The 16154-nt window shown below is 40.0% G+C and overlaps 1 protein-coding gene across 3 annotated transcripts in view; it reads left to right on the plus strand.

The window, feature by feature from the left end:
- The first annotated feature begins 2654 nt into the window (after positions 1-2654).
- The window catches only part of LOC143804510 (uncharacterized), a 51447-nt gene continuing 37947 nt past the window's right edge, over positions 2655-16154 (plus strand). For 2 of the 3 annotated variants that reach the window (XR_013221038.1, XM_077282660.1), the window contains exons 1-11: positions 2655-2849; positions 4203-4247; positions 4870-4971; positions 6541-6661; positions 7487-7566; positions 8747-8872; positions 9205-9366; positions 11190-11318; positions 11606-11767; positions 14511-14645; positions 15501-15662. Coding sequence is in view for 1 of the 3 variants with exons in the window: in XM_077282660.1 (XP_077138775.1) it covers positions 2696-2849; positions 4203-4247; positions 4870-4971; positions 6541-6661; positions 7487-7566; positions 8747-8872; positions 9205-9366; positions 11190-11318; positions 11606-11767; positions 14511-14645; positions 15501-15662 (1378 nt within the window). In the remaining 2 variants the exon portion in view is untranslated. The remainder of the gene's footprint in view (positions 2850-4202; positions 4248-4869; positions 4972-6540; positions 6662-7486; positions 7567-8746; positions 8873-9204; positions 9367-11189; positions 11319-11605; positions 11768-14510; positions 14646-15500; positions 15663-16154) is intronic. The other variant, XR_013221040.1, reaches the window with a different exon arrangement.

Genomic DNA, 16154 nt, shown 5'->3' on the forward strand with positions numbered 1-16154 from the left:
CAGGTTTTTGTTTGGAAATTTCTTGTTTCGTTTGAAATGGCGTGAAAGAGATCTTAGGAGCCCAGTGGCTTTTGAGGTTCCTGTGCGGTATGTGTGGGTTTACAAATTTTTAGTGAAGTATGAACTGTGTGATGTGGATGTGAGATTGTTAGAAAAGAAGAAAGCTGTATATAAGATGATTGAGTGTAGAGAGATGGAATGTGACATTATTGTAGGACGAGCCCATAGGCTGTTCTTGCCAGATTTTAAAATGGTAAGAGGGGATGATGTGCAGAAAGTATGGAAGAAGGTACGTGTGAATGGTATGACAAATAGGCAGAGTGAGATTGTATGGCAGTCATTGCATGGGGTGTTGCCGGTGAGGGAGTTTCTGAAAAATCGGGGTTTAGCGAGGAGTGAGAGGTGTCCGAGGAGTGGATGTGGTGGGAGTGAGAGTGTGGTGCATTTGTTTTGGAATTGTCAGTATGCTAGAAGTGTGATTGCAGGTCTGGGTCGTTTGTGTAAGGAGCTGTGTGAGGTGAATCTGTTGTCTTTTGAGCTCTTTATGTTTGGATTTGGTATGTGTGGGGAGAAGGAGAGAGTATTGTGGTTGATGATGGCATGTATAAAAGAGGTTTTGTGGGATGTGAGAAATGTGTATGTGTTTAAAAGGAAGGATATTGAGGTTAAAAATTGTATAAAAATTATTTTGGGAAAATTGTATTTTTGCTTTGTATGTGATCAGAGGAGGAGAGGGGAGGTGGATGCAGAGGGAATTTGGAAGACTAAAAAGTGGAAACATTTTGTTAATGTATCTTGAAGTGGTTTTTGGTTGTTAATTAAAACATTTTTTGTGTGTTTTCCAATGATGATGGGAATGGCGGTGGCACTAAGTGTGTGGCACGCTGTTTTGGGAGATGAGTTCCTTATAGTTTTGGTTACCTGACTGTGGAACTTCCCATCTGAGGGAAAAAAAAAAAAAAGCTGTCTGTGGATGGATACCATGCTTGGCATAGGTGGTTTTCCTGTATTGGATGTTTTCCTTTATTGGATGCTGCCCTTCCCGTGGTTGTTCCTTCCCGGGGAAAGGTCTGGCTATTCACTGCTTGCGTTGAGAAACACGTGATGGTGTCTCCGCAGCTATCCTACATGCATTTGCATATTTCCCATAAGGGATGGGGGCAGTGTTCTGGATCACTGCGTTGAGAAACACGTGATGGTGTCTCCGCGGTGTTGGATGTTTTGGTCTCCCCGAGGCCAATCATCTGTTCCTTCACAGCCTTTTACTAGGCACTGCTCCTAATAGCCAGATTCCTACTCCACACTGATGAGGGGCAAACACCCCGAAACAGCTGTCTGTGGATGGATACCATGCTTGGCATAGGTGGTTTTCCTGTATTGGATGTTTTCCTTTACTGGATGCTGCCCTTCCCGTGGTTGTTCCTTCCCGGGGAAAGGTCTGGCTATTCACTGCTTGCGTTGAGAAACACGTGATGGTGTCTCCGCAGCTATCCTACATGCATTTGCATATTTCCCATAAGGGATGGGGGCAGTGTTCTGGATCACTGCGTTGAGAAACACGTGATGGTGTCTCCGCGGTGTTGGATGTTTTGGTCTCCCCGAGGCCAATCATCTGTTCCTTCACAGCCTTTTACTAGGCACTGCTCCTAATAGCCAGATTCCTACTCCACACTGATGAGGGGCAAACACCCCGAAACAGCTGTCTGTGGATGGATACCATGCTTGGCATAGGTGGTTTTCCTGTATTGGATGTTTTCCTTTACTGGATGCTGCCCTTCCCATGGTTGTTCCTTCCCGGGGAAAGGTCTGGCTATTCACTGCTTGCGTTGAGGAACACGTGATGGTGTCTCCGCAGCTATCCTACATGTATAAGCATAATAACAGACGCGGATTCTTTACTGTAAGAGCAGTGAGACTATGAATTTCTGTATGTGGAGTTGGGAAGGAATTTGTTTCCCCTATGTGGAGCTTACTCTTTGCCACATGGTTTTTTTGCCTTCCTCTGGATCAACATGTTAGGGAATGTTAGCTTAGGCTATGGGTTGAACTAGATGGACTTACAGTCTTCCTTCAACCTTAATAACTATGTTACTATGTAAGGATATCCCATCAGTGTTAATGTTCTGGACACCCCCTTTAATAGTTTTGCACACAGTGTACCAATACTACCACATACAAGAAACAATTAAATAAAAAAAAATAATAATGTCCCTCTATGTGCCCCTAATATATTAATAATTTCCTCCTATGTGACCCATATACAGTAATATTGTCCCCTTATCTGGCCCCCATATAGTAATAATGTCCCCCTATGCTGCCCCCATACATTAATATTGGCCACTATGTGGCACTCATCTGGTAAACCTGTCCCCCATGTGTTCATCATGAGTTAATATTGTCATATGTTAATATGCGGCCCCCATACATTCATAATATCCTCTAACGCAGCTTGGTCCTTATATATTAATATTATATGAATCATATATAGATTGATGGAGCTGCTCCATGTTTAGTGGTTGCAGTTATCTGACCCATTGTGACATCACTCGTGTTGCGCTCCTTGTGATGTCACATTGAGATCTCCATTGTGACATCACGGAATGTGTGGTTATAAGGCAGCGACGCTGCAGGAAAAGGCTTTGTCTGAAGAAGCTCACTGTGTATTACACATTAAGCGATATTTCTTCAGGCTAAAATGCTCTTTCGATTTCTTTTAATCGTGAGTGTGCTATTAGCATCTGTGGAAGGCGCGCCTGTCAACATCCGCCGCCATGATTCCTGGCCAAACCATATGGCGCCTATCAACATCCGCCGCCATGATTCCTGGCCAAAGCAGACAATCCCAGCAGGTAAGTACTTTTCCAAATATTCACATATTATGGGGTAAACACCATTAGGCTGGGTGAAGGCTTATTTTTTGTGCCCTGAGTTGACATTTTTACTGATACCATTTTGGGGTCGATTTAATGTTTTGATCGCCTTTTATTGCAATGTTGCGGCTGCCAAAAATTTTATTTTGGCGATTTTAATTTTTAATAATTTCCTCCTATGTGACCCATATATACTAATATTGTCCCCTTATCTGGCCCCCATATAGTAATAATGTCCCTCTATGCTGCCCCCATACATTAATATTGGCCCCTATGTGGCACTCATCTGGTAAACCTGTCCCCCATGTGTTCATCATGAGTTAATATTGCCACTCTATGTGGCCCAGTAGTAGTAATGTCTCCCTGTGCCCTAACACATGAATAATGTCTCTCTATGCGGCCCCCATACATTCATAATACCCTCTCACGCGGCTTGGTCCTTATATATTAATATTATATTAATCATATATAGATTGATGGAGCTGCTCCATGTTTAGTGGTTGCAGTTATCTGACCCATTGTGACATCACTCGTGTTCCGCTCCTCGTGTTCCGCACATCATAATGTCACATTGAGATCTCCATTGACAAATGCAGCGATAACAAAAGTGTATTTAGAATTATTTTTTAAAGTGTTTAATTTTGAATGACCTTTTTTCAGTTTTTACTGTATTTTTACTGTACTCAATAGTCCTCTTTAGGGACTTGAAGCTGTGATTGTCTGGTTGATTGTGCTATCCATAACAGTGGATAAACATTGCTATGTATAGCTAAAGCCACGTTCTCTTATGAACGCCAGCTACAGGCTGACTTTCACAAGAGGATCCGCACAACAAGCATGGCATCTTCAGCAGATCCTCGGCTGTCATGGCAACCCATAGTCACCCCCCAACATGTCACGGGTACGCCGATCAGCTTCTGATATGACCCCCCCACGGCACGTGTTAAATGCAAATGTCAGAGATTCATAGCGGCATTAAACAGGTTAACACCCATCGGTGGAGCTCTACTCCACCCGCAACTGTTAAAATCACATGAATCAGCCATTAACTGCCGGGAGACATGCAGGCTTGATATGCGAATGATATTAAAGACAAGGACACGACCTTTGACGTACATGTACGTCAAAGGTCATGAAGGAACTAATGCTAATTACATGGCCAGGATTCATATAAGCGTTTAATCAAATAATATATAGATAAGACATAGAGGTGTAATAATGCGGGCTAGATACAATAACTTCTACATATAATAGAAGGGAGGTATAGGAAATACATGTCACTTCTGATTTTGTCAGCAGAGATATTCTTTAATGTCTATTTTTCATTTCTAGGCAACACTAATCACCTGATCTTTGGTCCGTGCTCAAAAACATGCGGTAAGTAGCTCACAATTAAGATATAACCTTCACATACAACATTTCACATCTGGCACCAGAACCTACTGACAATCACTAATAGGACCCAGTGTAATATGATGGGGGTCAGACTCCGCTTCATTAGAGATACCGAATATTTGCTCTTATATCACTTTTATTGAGTGGCTGAGATTGTTAATAAGTCACATGATACATTTCATGGAGGAGTGTTCATGTGTTACCCCCTCCCATCCTGTATTCCCTATTCTAGGCTCTCAAACTAATTGTAAAGTAAATGTAGATCTTCCTGTAAGGAATAATGGAGTCACTTGTGTCTGTGATCGTCAGTCGTGTGATTTCATCATTACCACAGGGGAAATAATAGTTTTATGACTAACGGGGACTAATTTGTCCAACATGTTGGGATTTCCTATAATTGTGATCTGTGCAGTCCTAGAGTTACTTATAAGAAATGGTCCTAGGTCTGGAGAAGTAAATTAGGTGCAGTGAACAATGTATATATTAGTAGCTGTAGACATCTGATGTTCTCCACCACTAGAAGACTACCGAGAATTACACTGATACATTGAGAAAAGTTCCTACAGTGTTTTCCTACAACTAATTGATGTCTCATTCTTTTCAGGCATCGGGACCAGGGTGGTCTATAAAACCAGAGGCTGCCAAAACGGACAGGACAAGTGTTTTCTCCGCACGGAACAGTGCAAAGGACCTGAGGATTGTGGATGTAAGTCACATAGTTACGTGGATCGGTTATCTATTATCTGTCAGTGCTAATCTGAAGTAAACCCGATGTTCTGTAGCCAATGTTCCTTCCTAATAAATGCTGCAATTAGACTCCACTCCTGGATCAATCCCTCTTCTCCAGTAATCTAGAGCAGATATCTAGTAATATTATCTATTTAGGGAAAAGCCTCCAGATGTCTTTTCACCTTCTTTTCCTCTAGACACACAGGCCCTTTTGAGGTGTTTACATGCCTGGATATAGAAAGATAGATCCGGGGCCTAACGATCGAGGTCACAGTGAGTGCGACCAGGCCTGGGTAGTTGGGCCCTGCAGACATACACTGAGCTGAAATTCACTGCGGCACAAATATTCTCCCAGTGGCGCATGCTAGTGATGTCATGCGCTTCCCGTCACTGGCGCGCTAAAGTCAGCTGCCGGCTTCTGCTCCGGCTATGGGAGAAGATGTCACAAGCAGTAGGAGTGGGGGAATTTGAATAGAATAATTTCATTTTTTTACTTTTGTTAGCGAAGAGCTGTAGGACAGGGATATTATTACTGGAAAAATATACCACGATGGGGATATATATAACTGGAAGGAGCAGAGAATGGGGGCATTATACCAGGAAAGGCCCAGGATGGAGGACATTATACCAGGAAGAGGCAAAGTATTGGGGACATTATACCAGGAAAGGTAGACATTATACCAGGAAAGGGCCCAGGTTGAAAGGACATTATACCAGGAAGAGGCCAAGGATATAGACGTTATATCAAGATGATGGATATTATTACTGAATGAGGTCCAGGATGGAGAACATTATTACAGGAATGGGTTAGGATGGGGACATTATTATGGCAAGGGGCCAGGATGGGTGCTATTATTATATGAAGAATTGGGGACTTTATTACAGGATGGGGACATTTTACATGAGGGGGCAAACACATATGTCTTAACAGGATCTGGAATGCTACAAGGGACCATACATCTGACAAATTGACAAATATGCAGGTGGGGACCCAGGTCAAAATTTTTCACCGAGACACATCGGCCTCTACCTAAGCAACTGGATAGATCTCTATATTGTCCATTATATCTATTATATATTAATATGGCATCGTCCCTGAGACATAATTTTGCAAAACTAAAGTCCCATATTTTTAATCGTCTTGCCGGGTCCTACAGTCCAATAGAATATATAATACAGTCACAGATTTCTCTGCTGCAGACTGAGCAGCGCTCAGGTTTTGAGCTGTGTATAACCCCGCCACAGCTTTGTGTTTACATTGTATATTGACAGAAAGCGGCTAATCAGTGCTGGAGCCTGGCTGGACTAGGAGGCGCAAGACCAGTTGTCCTGTAGTGATAATCAATTGCTGGTAAAACAGTGATTCTATTGAAACAGTCCAGTAATTGACACATCGGTATAATAAAGGTCTATGCTTCTACAATTTGGCTATCACAGATAACATGGCAAAAGCCTGGTGACAGATTCCCTTTGATAATAATGGCATAGTGTATTACAGACAAGTTATTGAATATATATAATATACATATTCTTTCTTCTTTTTCAGTGGATGGTATTGTTCCTACAAAGATCTCTTGGAATAATAAATACATCATTTATATTGCCGTTTCCATCAGCATATTCCTCCTTGGACTATTAACTGGTGTCATCTGTTACAGCATATGTAGGTGAGTATTGTAAAGGATGATTTATGTTGTACATGGGAGTCTGTAAAATAAAATTACATCTTTATTACAGATGAGAGGCTCTGACAAAATTCTGCCAAATCATGCAGGTTTTATTTAGAGATTCGATTTACAGCAAAATTATTCTTCATAAATTGATTGTTCCCTATTATGCTCTGGGGTCTCCCCAGTCCCAGATCATAATAAATGGAGGATGTAAGAAGAAAATAAAGTTCATACATCACCAAGCCCCTCTCCGGAAGCCCCCAATGCTCTCTGCCTGCAACTCCGGCCCAGTGTTGACTCTTGGTTGGGGCTTACATGAGCAAAGACCTTTCAGGGCCCACTCGTAGCCAAAGTTCCAATCCAAAGGGAACACTTGGCCAGAGGCGCAGTACAATGGTAGTGTGGAAACCTGGCCATCGAGAATAAAGCAACAGAAGTCGGTCAGAGAGGAGAGCTAAACTTTTTGCCAGCGCTCTACTGTTCCGCAAGCTGGTGGCTGCAGCTAGCTTCCACTTTGCTTTATTCGCGTGGAGTAAATTACAAAAAATCTGTGTTTTGTATATATGAGCAAAATTCAATTCCACTCAAATAAATCCACTCATGGCTAATCTTCACATTACCTTACACTCCAGTATGATCCACACATATTGAACTTTCATGTACATGAAATATGGTTGATAAATACCAAAATCTTACTTATTGCCAATGTTTCTACAGAATGTAAGAGACAAAATGAAAAACATAAGAGTCTTTATTTCATTCTGCAGAATAGATACATTACTCTGTAATTCACAATATATTCCTTATATTTTACTATTAAAGATATCTGAAAAAGGATAAATCCAAGGGAAAGGATGAATCTGATGAAGACTACTACAGAGTGACTACTGATAAACCTCTTGGTAAGTACAGCCTAACCAATCTGACACTAAAGCAGTTCTCCAGGATAAGAATAACAGGGCTGCCATAAAAAGAACAAAAAAACCCCCTATGCTTTCAAACTCTTCAGCTTGTTCATGGTATTGCAGCTCCGTACCATTCCCTGCACTGGAGCGGAGCTACAATACCAGGCACAACCTGTACACAGGGGTGGTCTTACATTTCAAACAAACCAATTATATTTTTCTAACCCTGGACAAGACTATAAAATCTATATGCCAATAGTTATTGTTTTCCTTTTTTATAACTTGGTAACAGCTTTATGACGTTGATGACTTACTCTGGGGACATTTGTTATGTAATTAATAGAAGAACATCTTTTTAGAAATGGTCTCTTAACCCTTTTGCGCCAGAGCCTTTTTTCGCCATCATGACCAGGCCAATTTTTTCATTCTGACCAGTGTAATTTTATGTGATAATAACTCTTGAACGCTTCAACGGATCCCACTGATTCAGTTTTTTCATTACACATTGTACTCCATTATAGTGGTAAAATGTGTTCAATATAAATTGCATTTATGTCTGAAAATATGCTAAATGTGAAGAAAATTCAGAATTTTTTTTTTATTTTTAAGTTCTTAAACCAGAGTGTTGTCACACAAAATAGTTAATAAATAACATTTCCCACATGTCTATCATCAGCACAATTTTTGAAACATAAAGGGGTTAAAAGTTGATCAGCGATTTCTCATTTTTCCAACTAAATTTGCAAAAACAATTTTTTTAGGGACCACATCACATTTGAAGTTACTTTGAGGAGATTTTAATGCAGAAAATACCCAAAAGTGACAAAATTCTAAAAACTGCACCCCTCAAAGTGCTCAAAACCAAATTCAAAAAGTTTATCAAGCCTTCAGATGTTTCACAGGAATGATGACACCTGTCAGAGCTATCGCTCTGCACTGGAATTACAGTGCTTGCAGGACCCTGGGGGTCATGAGTGCTGCGGGACCACCGACTATGTCATTACAAACGTCGGCGCTGCACAGAGCCCAGCGAGCGCCGTTTATCTACAGTGGACAGTTGTGAAACTGTTAAAGTATCTTGTCAAAGATAAGCACTAACAGTAGATGTAATAATCTATAAGAGACATGGAGAAAATTTTATTTAAAAGAATTATGATTTCTTTGATCTCTTTAACAGGAAAACATGAGGATGGACCAATGGACAATGAGAGAGATGTCCTTGAGAACGCCAACATCTCTACTCCCGGTCCAGTTGACGTCATCAATATTGAAACAGATAAGGATGTGGCCATTTCCTCTCACAGTAAGTTCTCAGGGCTTTTATGACATATTTTTTTTTATATAAAAAAGAGCTTAATAAAAACAGTATTGATGACTTACTTACAATGCCATCACTGTCCCCATTGTGGCTTACAATCAAGATTCCCATTAGTATGTCTTTGGAGTGTGGGAAGAACCCAGAGGAAACCCACACAAACTTCTTGCAAATGTTGTCCTTGGTGGGATTTTAACCAAGGACCTCAGTGCTGCAAGGCTGTAGTGCTAACCACTGAGCCAATGTTTCAATTTTTTTTCAATAAACATATGGAAGCTTTTCTTTGGGAAGATTTTAATACTAATTTCAATATTCTACAGGAAAGCATGAGGAACAAACAAAAACTGTGACTGATATCGCTCCTCACGGACCCATGGTAGAAGAGAGAGAAATCCTCAACAGCACCATGATCCCTATGACTGATGCCGCTGATGTGGTAATCAATATGGACCCAGATGAGGACGAGGTCACCGCCCCTGACAGTAAGTTCATTTTGTCTTAACCCTGATAGAAAAGATTGCTGACATCACCCACCCATTTATGCAAACTATTTATGATCTGTTAATACCAATCGGTCCCTTAAGTCTCTCTTTGGTGATTTATATATTGGTTATAAAGAACATATCAAATCCTGGTGGGAAATAAAGGCACTGGAAAATTACATAAAAAACAGAGTGGTGCCCAGAGGTCTCAGGGTTAATTTTAATCCATCACCCAGAACTGCATCTCCAGAGTTGCTTACTAAGTGGTTAAAGGAGTCAGTAGACTTATTGTTGAGGATTATGCAGACATCAAGGGTCGTCCTATTGTTCAGGTTCTGACTCTTTGACTCAAAATTGTGGCATATATAGATAAAATACTTTGTTCCTTTGTTCTTGCCCTTCCTTCCTGTGAGAGACAGAATCTTACAATGTGATTTTCTGGATTTAGTTTATGATTTTTACATCATTGATTTGCATTTTATTGCATAAAATAAGTATTTGATCAGCTACCAACCAGCGAGAATTCTGGCTCTCGGAGAACTGCTAGTTTTTCTTTAAGAATTTCTCCTACTCTACACTCATTACCTGTATTAATTGCACCTGTTTGAACTTGTTATCTGAATAAAAGACACCTGTCCACACACTCAATTAATCACTCTCCAACCTCTCCACCATTGATAAACTTGACCGATCTGGAGAAGATCAGTATGGAGGAGTGGGCCAACATCCCTGCTGCAGTGTGTGCAAACTTGGGAAAGAACTACTACATATGACCCTGTAATTGCAAAGAAAGGTTTCTGTACCAAATATTAAGTTCTGTTTTTCTAATGTATCAAATAGTTATTTCATATAATAAAATGCAAATAAATTATGCAAAAATCATACAATGTGATTTTCTGGATTTTTTTAAGATTCTATCTCTCATAGTTGAAGTGTACTTACAATAAAAATTATAGAACTCTCCATTCTTTGCAGATGGGTAAACTTGCAGAATTGGCAGTGTGTCAAATACTTATTTTCCCCACTGTATGTAGCATTACACTGACCAGTGTAATTTTATGTGATAATAACTCTTGAACGCTTCAACGGATCCCACTGATTCAGTTTTTTCATTACACATTGTACTCCATTATAGTGGTAAAATGTGTTCAATATAAATTGCGTTTATGTCTGAAAATATCGGAAATGTGAAGGAAAATTCTGAAAATGTTGCAATTTTTAATTTTTTAATTTTTAAGTCCTTAAACCAGAGTGTTGTCACACAAAATAGTTAATAAATAACATTTCCCACATGTCTATCATCAGCACAATTTTTGAAATATAATTTTTTTCTTAGGAAGTTAAAGGGGTTTATAATTGATCAGCGATTTCTCATTTTTCCAACTAAATTTGCAAAAACAATTTTTTTAGGGACCACTTCACATTTGAAGTTACTTTGAGGAGATTTTAATACAAAAGATACCCAAAAGTGACACTATTCTAAAAACTGAACTCCTCAAAGTGCTCAAAACCAAATTCAAAAAGTTTATCAACCCTTCAGGTGTTTCACAGGAATGATGACACCTGTCAGAGCTATCGCTCTGCACTGGAATTACAGTGCTTGCAGGACCCTTGGGGTCATGAGTGCAGCGGGACCACCGACTATGTCATTACAAACGTCGGCGCTGCACAGAGCCCAGCGAGCGCCAACGTTTATCTACAGTGGGCAGTTGTGAAACTGTTAAAGTATCTTGTCAAAGATAAGCACTAACAGTAGATGTAATAAAAAAACATGGAGAAAATTTTATTTAAAAAAATTATTATTTCTTTGATCTCTTTAACAGGAAAACATGAGGATGGACCAATGGTCAAAGAGAGAGATGTCCTTGAGAACGCCAACATCTCTACTCCCGGTCCAGTTGATGTTGTCATCAATATTGAAACAGATAAGGATGTGGCCATTTCCTCTGACAGTAAGTTCTCAGTATTACCAATTTACTTACAATGTCATCACTGTCCCCATTGTGGCTTACAATCAAGATTCCCCATCAGTATGTCTTTGGAGTGTGGAAAGAACCCAGAGGAAACCCACACAAACTCCTTCCAAACGTTGTCCTTGGTGGGATTTTAACCAAGAACCTCATTGCTGCAAGGCTGTAGTGCTAACCACTGAGCCAATGTTTACATTTTTTTTCAATAAACATTTGGAACCTTTTGTTTGGGAAGATTTTAATACTAATTTCAATATTCTACTTTACAGGAAAGCATGAGGAACAAACAAAAATTGTGACTGATATCGCTCCACAAGGACCCATGGTGGAAAAGAGAGAAATCCTCAACAGCACCATGATCCCTGTGCCTGATGCCATTGATGAAGTAGTCAATATGGGCCCAGATGAGGACGCTGTCACCGCCCCTGACAGTAAGTTAATTTTGCCTTGACCCTGATAGAAAAGATTGCTGACATCACCCACCCAAAACCCCAAAACAGCTGTTATTCTAACTTTTTTTTGCTTGCATAAAATAAACACTTTATAACAATATGCTATTGATTTGCAGTTTAAAGAGGACTTTTCACCAAAGTTTTCTGGTTGAACTGGTCACATGATGTAATAGTGACTGCAGAGTGAAATACAATGATTATGTTATTTTTTTATTTTTGCATTACACATTAGTGTGATGACTAGTGTTGAGCGATACCGTCCGATACTTGAAAGTATCGGTATCGGAAAGTATCGGCCGATATCGGCAAAATATCGGATCCAATCCGATACCGATACCCGATACCAATACAAGTCAATGGGACTCATGTATCGGACGGTATTCCTGATGGTTCCCAGGGTCTGAAGGAGAGGAAACTCTCCTTCAGGCCCTGGGAACCATATAAATGTGTAAAATAAAGAATTAAAATAAAAAATATCGCTATACTCACCTCTCCGACGAAGCCGGGACCTCAGCGAGGGAACCGGCAGCGTTGTTTGTTTAAAATTCCCGCTTTTACTTAGTTACGTGAAATCCCGGCTTGTGATTGGTCAGGGCGGGCATGTTGCCGGGACTCGGACCAATCACAGCAAGCCGTGACGAAATTACGTCACGGCTTGCTGTGATTGGTCCGCATCCCGGCAATATGGCGCCGTGACCAATCACAAGCCGTGACGTCACTGGAGGCTGGACACGCGCGCTTTTTAAAATAAGCGCGTGTCCAGCCTCCAGTGACGTCACGGCTTGTGATTGGTTAATGGTGGCCATGTTGCCGGGACTCGGACCAATCACAGCAAGCCGTGACGAAATTACGTCACGGCTTGCTGTGATTGGTCCGCATCCCGGCAATATGGCGCCGTGACCAATCACAAGCCGTGACGTCACTGGAGGCTGGACACGCGCGCTTTTTAAAATAAGCGCGTGTCCAGCCTCCCGTGACGTCACGGCTTGTGATTGGTCCGCGTCCCAGGAACATGGCCGCCATTAACCAATCACAGCAAGCCGTGACGTAATTTCGTCACGGCTTGCTGTGATTGGTCCGAGTCCCGGCAACATGCCCGCCCTGACCAATCACAAGCCGGGACTTCACGTAACTAAGTAAAAGCGGGAATTTTAAACAAACAACGCTGCCGGTTCCTGCGCTGAGGTCCCGGCTGCGTCGGAGAGGTGAGTATAGCGATATTTTTTATTTTAATTCTGTCTTTTACACATTTTTACATTAATGTTGTTTCGATACCGATATCCGATATCACAAAAATATCGGATCTCGGTATCGGAAATTCCGATACAGCAAGTATCGGCCGATACCCGATACTTGCAGCATCGGAATGCTCAACACTAGTGATGACTGATGCATCTCTGGACAGACAGTGTGGGGAAGAGGCAGGACAGCAGAGATGGTGACTGTGCTATCAAAGAAGGATGAAAGCTGATAGAAGGGTCTGTAATGTGACACAGATAAACTCAGTTGTGCTGTCTCCGCCTCCACACTGACTCATGCAGAAGGTTAGACCAGGAGATTAGGGCTGTATCCTCACATCTCACACATTGAGAAACCAGCTCTAAGCTATTGTGGGGCTGTGTTCTTTTTCTGATGTGTTGCTTGTTGCTTATGCTTTTTTTTTCATAGGTTGAAAAAGACTTAGGTCCATCAAGTTCAACCTTTCTCCACCAATTGTGTATTCTGTCACTAAATTAACTATAACCCACGTTATGTGTATTGAGGAAGTCATCCAGATCTTTTTGAAAAGCTGTTATAGTGTCTGCAATTACTACCTCTTGTAGTCGGCATTCCAAAGTCTGACTGCTCTAACTGTAAAGAACACTTTCCTAATTAGCTACAGTTATCGTCTTTTTTCCATCGGTAATGTGTACCTCTTAGTCCCAAATATGGTCCTTGCAAGGAATAAGTAATGTACTAACCCTTTGTATTGACGACACATATATTTATATATGTTAATGAGATCTCATGTAAGAAGCCCAACTTTTCCACCTCTCATCATATGAGAGGCCTTCCATCCCATGTAATAATCTAGTTTCCCACTTTTGAACTGATTCTAATATCTGAATTTCCTTTTTTTAAATGTGCAGCCCCAAACTGGATCCCATATTCTAGATGTGGCCAGTGTCATAGAGGGAAAAGAAGTACACCTCCTGTGAAAACTCTCTGGCAATTCCCACTCTGATTTCACAAAAGTTACCTTAGTAACGACAAGTATTTTAATTATTAAATTCTACTTAACTGAGGCAAATTTAAAAAAAAAGTTTTATTCCACTTTACTGCCAATATTACATCATGTGTCCAGTTCAACAAGAAACATTTGTGGTGAATAGTCTTCTTTACAGAGAACCAGTCATCAAGAAAATACAGTTTAAAATGCAGGTTCCATATTATAGAGCAGAGGAAGCGGAGTAGACTGAGATATAGTTCTGTGAGGAAAGATTCAGTAAAACCCATTTTTTAATCCCGTCACGACATTGAGGTTTTCTCTTTTTGTGTTTCTGTTTTTTCTCCCCTTCTGAAAATATATTAGAAACACAATGAAAAGAAAAACAACCTTGTAAAAATCGTCTCTTAAAGAATCTTGTCGGTAAAAGATCCGTAGACGTAGAGCTAATACTCTATGGGAAACATAGAGAAGTGTTTATTATCAAAATACTGATTTCTGTGGTTTCTGTTACAGGAAATCATAAAGCTCCTCGCGGACCCTTGGCTGAAAAAAGGGACAAGCTCAAAAACATCAAACTCCCTCCCGGTCGGGTTAGAGATATAGTCGCCAAATACACGGCATATCAGAACGCGATCATCAACTCTGACAGTAAGTACTCAGGATTTTTATGACATAAATTTAATGGAAAAACGCCCTTATAAAAAAAGCCTCTTAAAGGAAAATGTCAGTGAATAAACAATAGACACAGAGGTAACTCTACTGGTTTGGTCCATCTTTTTTATACATCACTGTACCAATTAGAGGTTATAACATTTATATGATGTTTATTTTATATATTTATCTCACTTACAGTGGGGAATATAAGTATTTGATGCAATGACAATTTTGCAAGTTTTCCCACCTACAAAGAATGGAGAGGTCTGTAATTATTATCATAGGTACACTTCACCTGTGAGAGACAGAATCTTACAATGTGATTTTCTGGATTTAGTTTATGATTTTTACATCATTGATTTGCATTTTATTGCATGAAATAAGTATTTGATCACCTACCAACCAGCGAAAATTCTGGCTCTCGGAGAACTGTTAGTTTTTCTTTAAGAATTTCTCCTACTCTACACTCATTACCTGTATTAATTGCACCTGTTTGAACTTGTTATCTGTATAAAAGACACCTGTCCACACACTCAATCACACTCCAACCTCTCCACCATTGCCGAAACTTGACAGATATGGAGAAGATATCGTTTTGTGAGGAAAGATTCAGTACAACACATTTTTTAATCCCTTCACGACATTGAGGTTTTCCCTTTTTGCGTTTCTGTTTTTTCCACCCTTCTGAAAATATATTAGAAACACAATGAAAAGAAAAACAACCTTGTAAAAATGGTCTCTTAAAGAATATTGTCGGTAAAAGATCCGTAGACGTAGAGCTAGTACTCTATGGGAAACATAGAGAAGTGTTTATTATCAAAATACTGATTTCTGTGGTTTCTGATACAGGAAAACATGAGAATAAACGAAATATTGGAAAATATGAAGCTCCTTGCGGACCCTTGGCTGGAAAAAGGGACAACCTCAAAACCATCGAAATCCCTTCCCGTCGGGTTAGAGATATAGTCGCCAAATACAAGGCATATCAGAACGCGATCATCAACTCTGACAGTAAGTACTCAGGATTTTTATGACATAAATTTAATGGAAAAACGCCCTTATAAAAAAAGCCTCTTAAAGGAAAATGTCAGTGAATAAACAATAGACACAGAGGTAACTCTACTGGTTTGGTCCATCTTTTTTATACATCACTGTACCAATTAGAGGTTATAATATTTATATGATGTTTATTTTATATATTTATCTCGCTTACAGTGGGGAATATAAGTATTTGATGCAATGACAATTTTGCAAGTTTTCCCACCTACAAAGAATGGAGAGGTCTGTAATTATTATCATAGGTACACTTCAACTGTGAGAGACAGAATCTTACAATGTGATTTTCTGGATTTAGCTTATGATTTTTATATCATTGATTTGCATTTTATTGCATGAAATAAGTATTTGATCACCTACCAACCAGCGAAAATTCTGGCTCTCGGAGAACTGTTAGTTTATCTTTAAGAATTTCTCCTACTCTACACTCATTACCTGTATTAATTG

This window comes from Ranitomeya variabilis, chromosome 2 (assembly GCF_051348905.1).
Source record: "Ranitomeya variabilis isolate aRanVar5 chromosome 2, aRanVar5.hap1, whole genome shotgun sequence".
NCBI lineage: Eukaryota > Metazoa > Chordata > Amphibia > Anura > Dendrobatidae > Ranitomeya > Ranitomeya variabilis.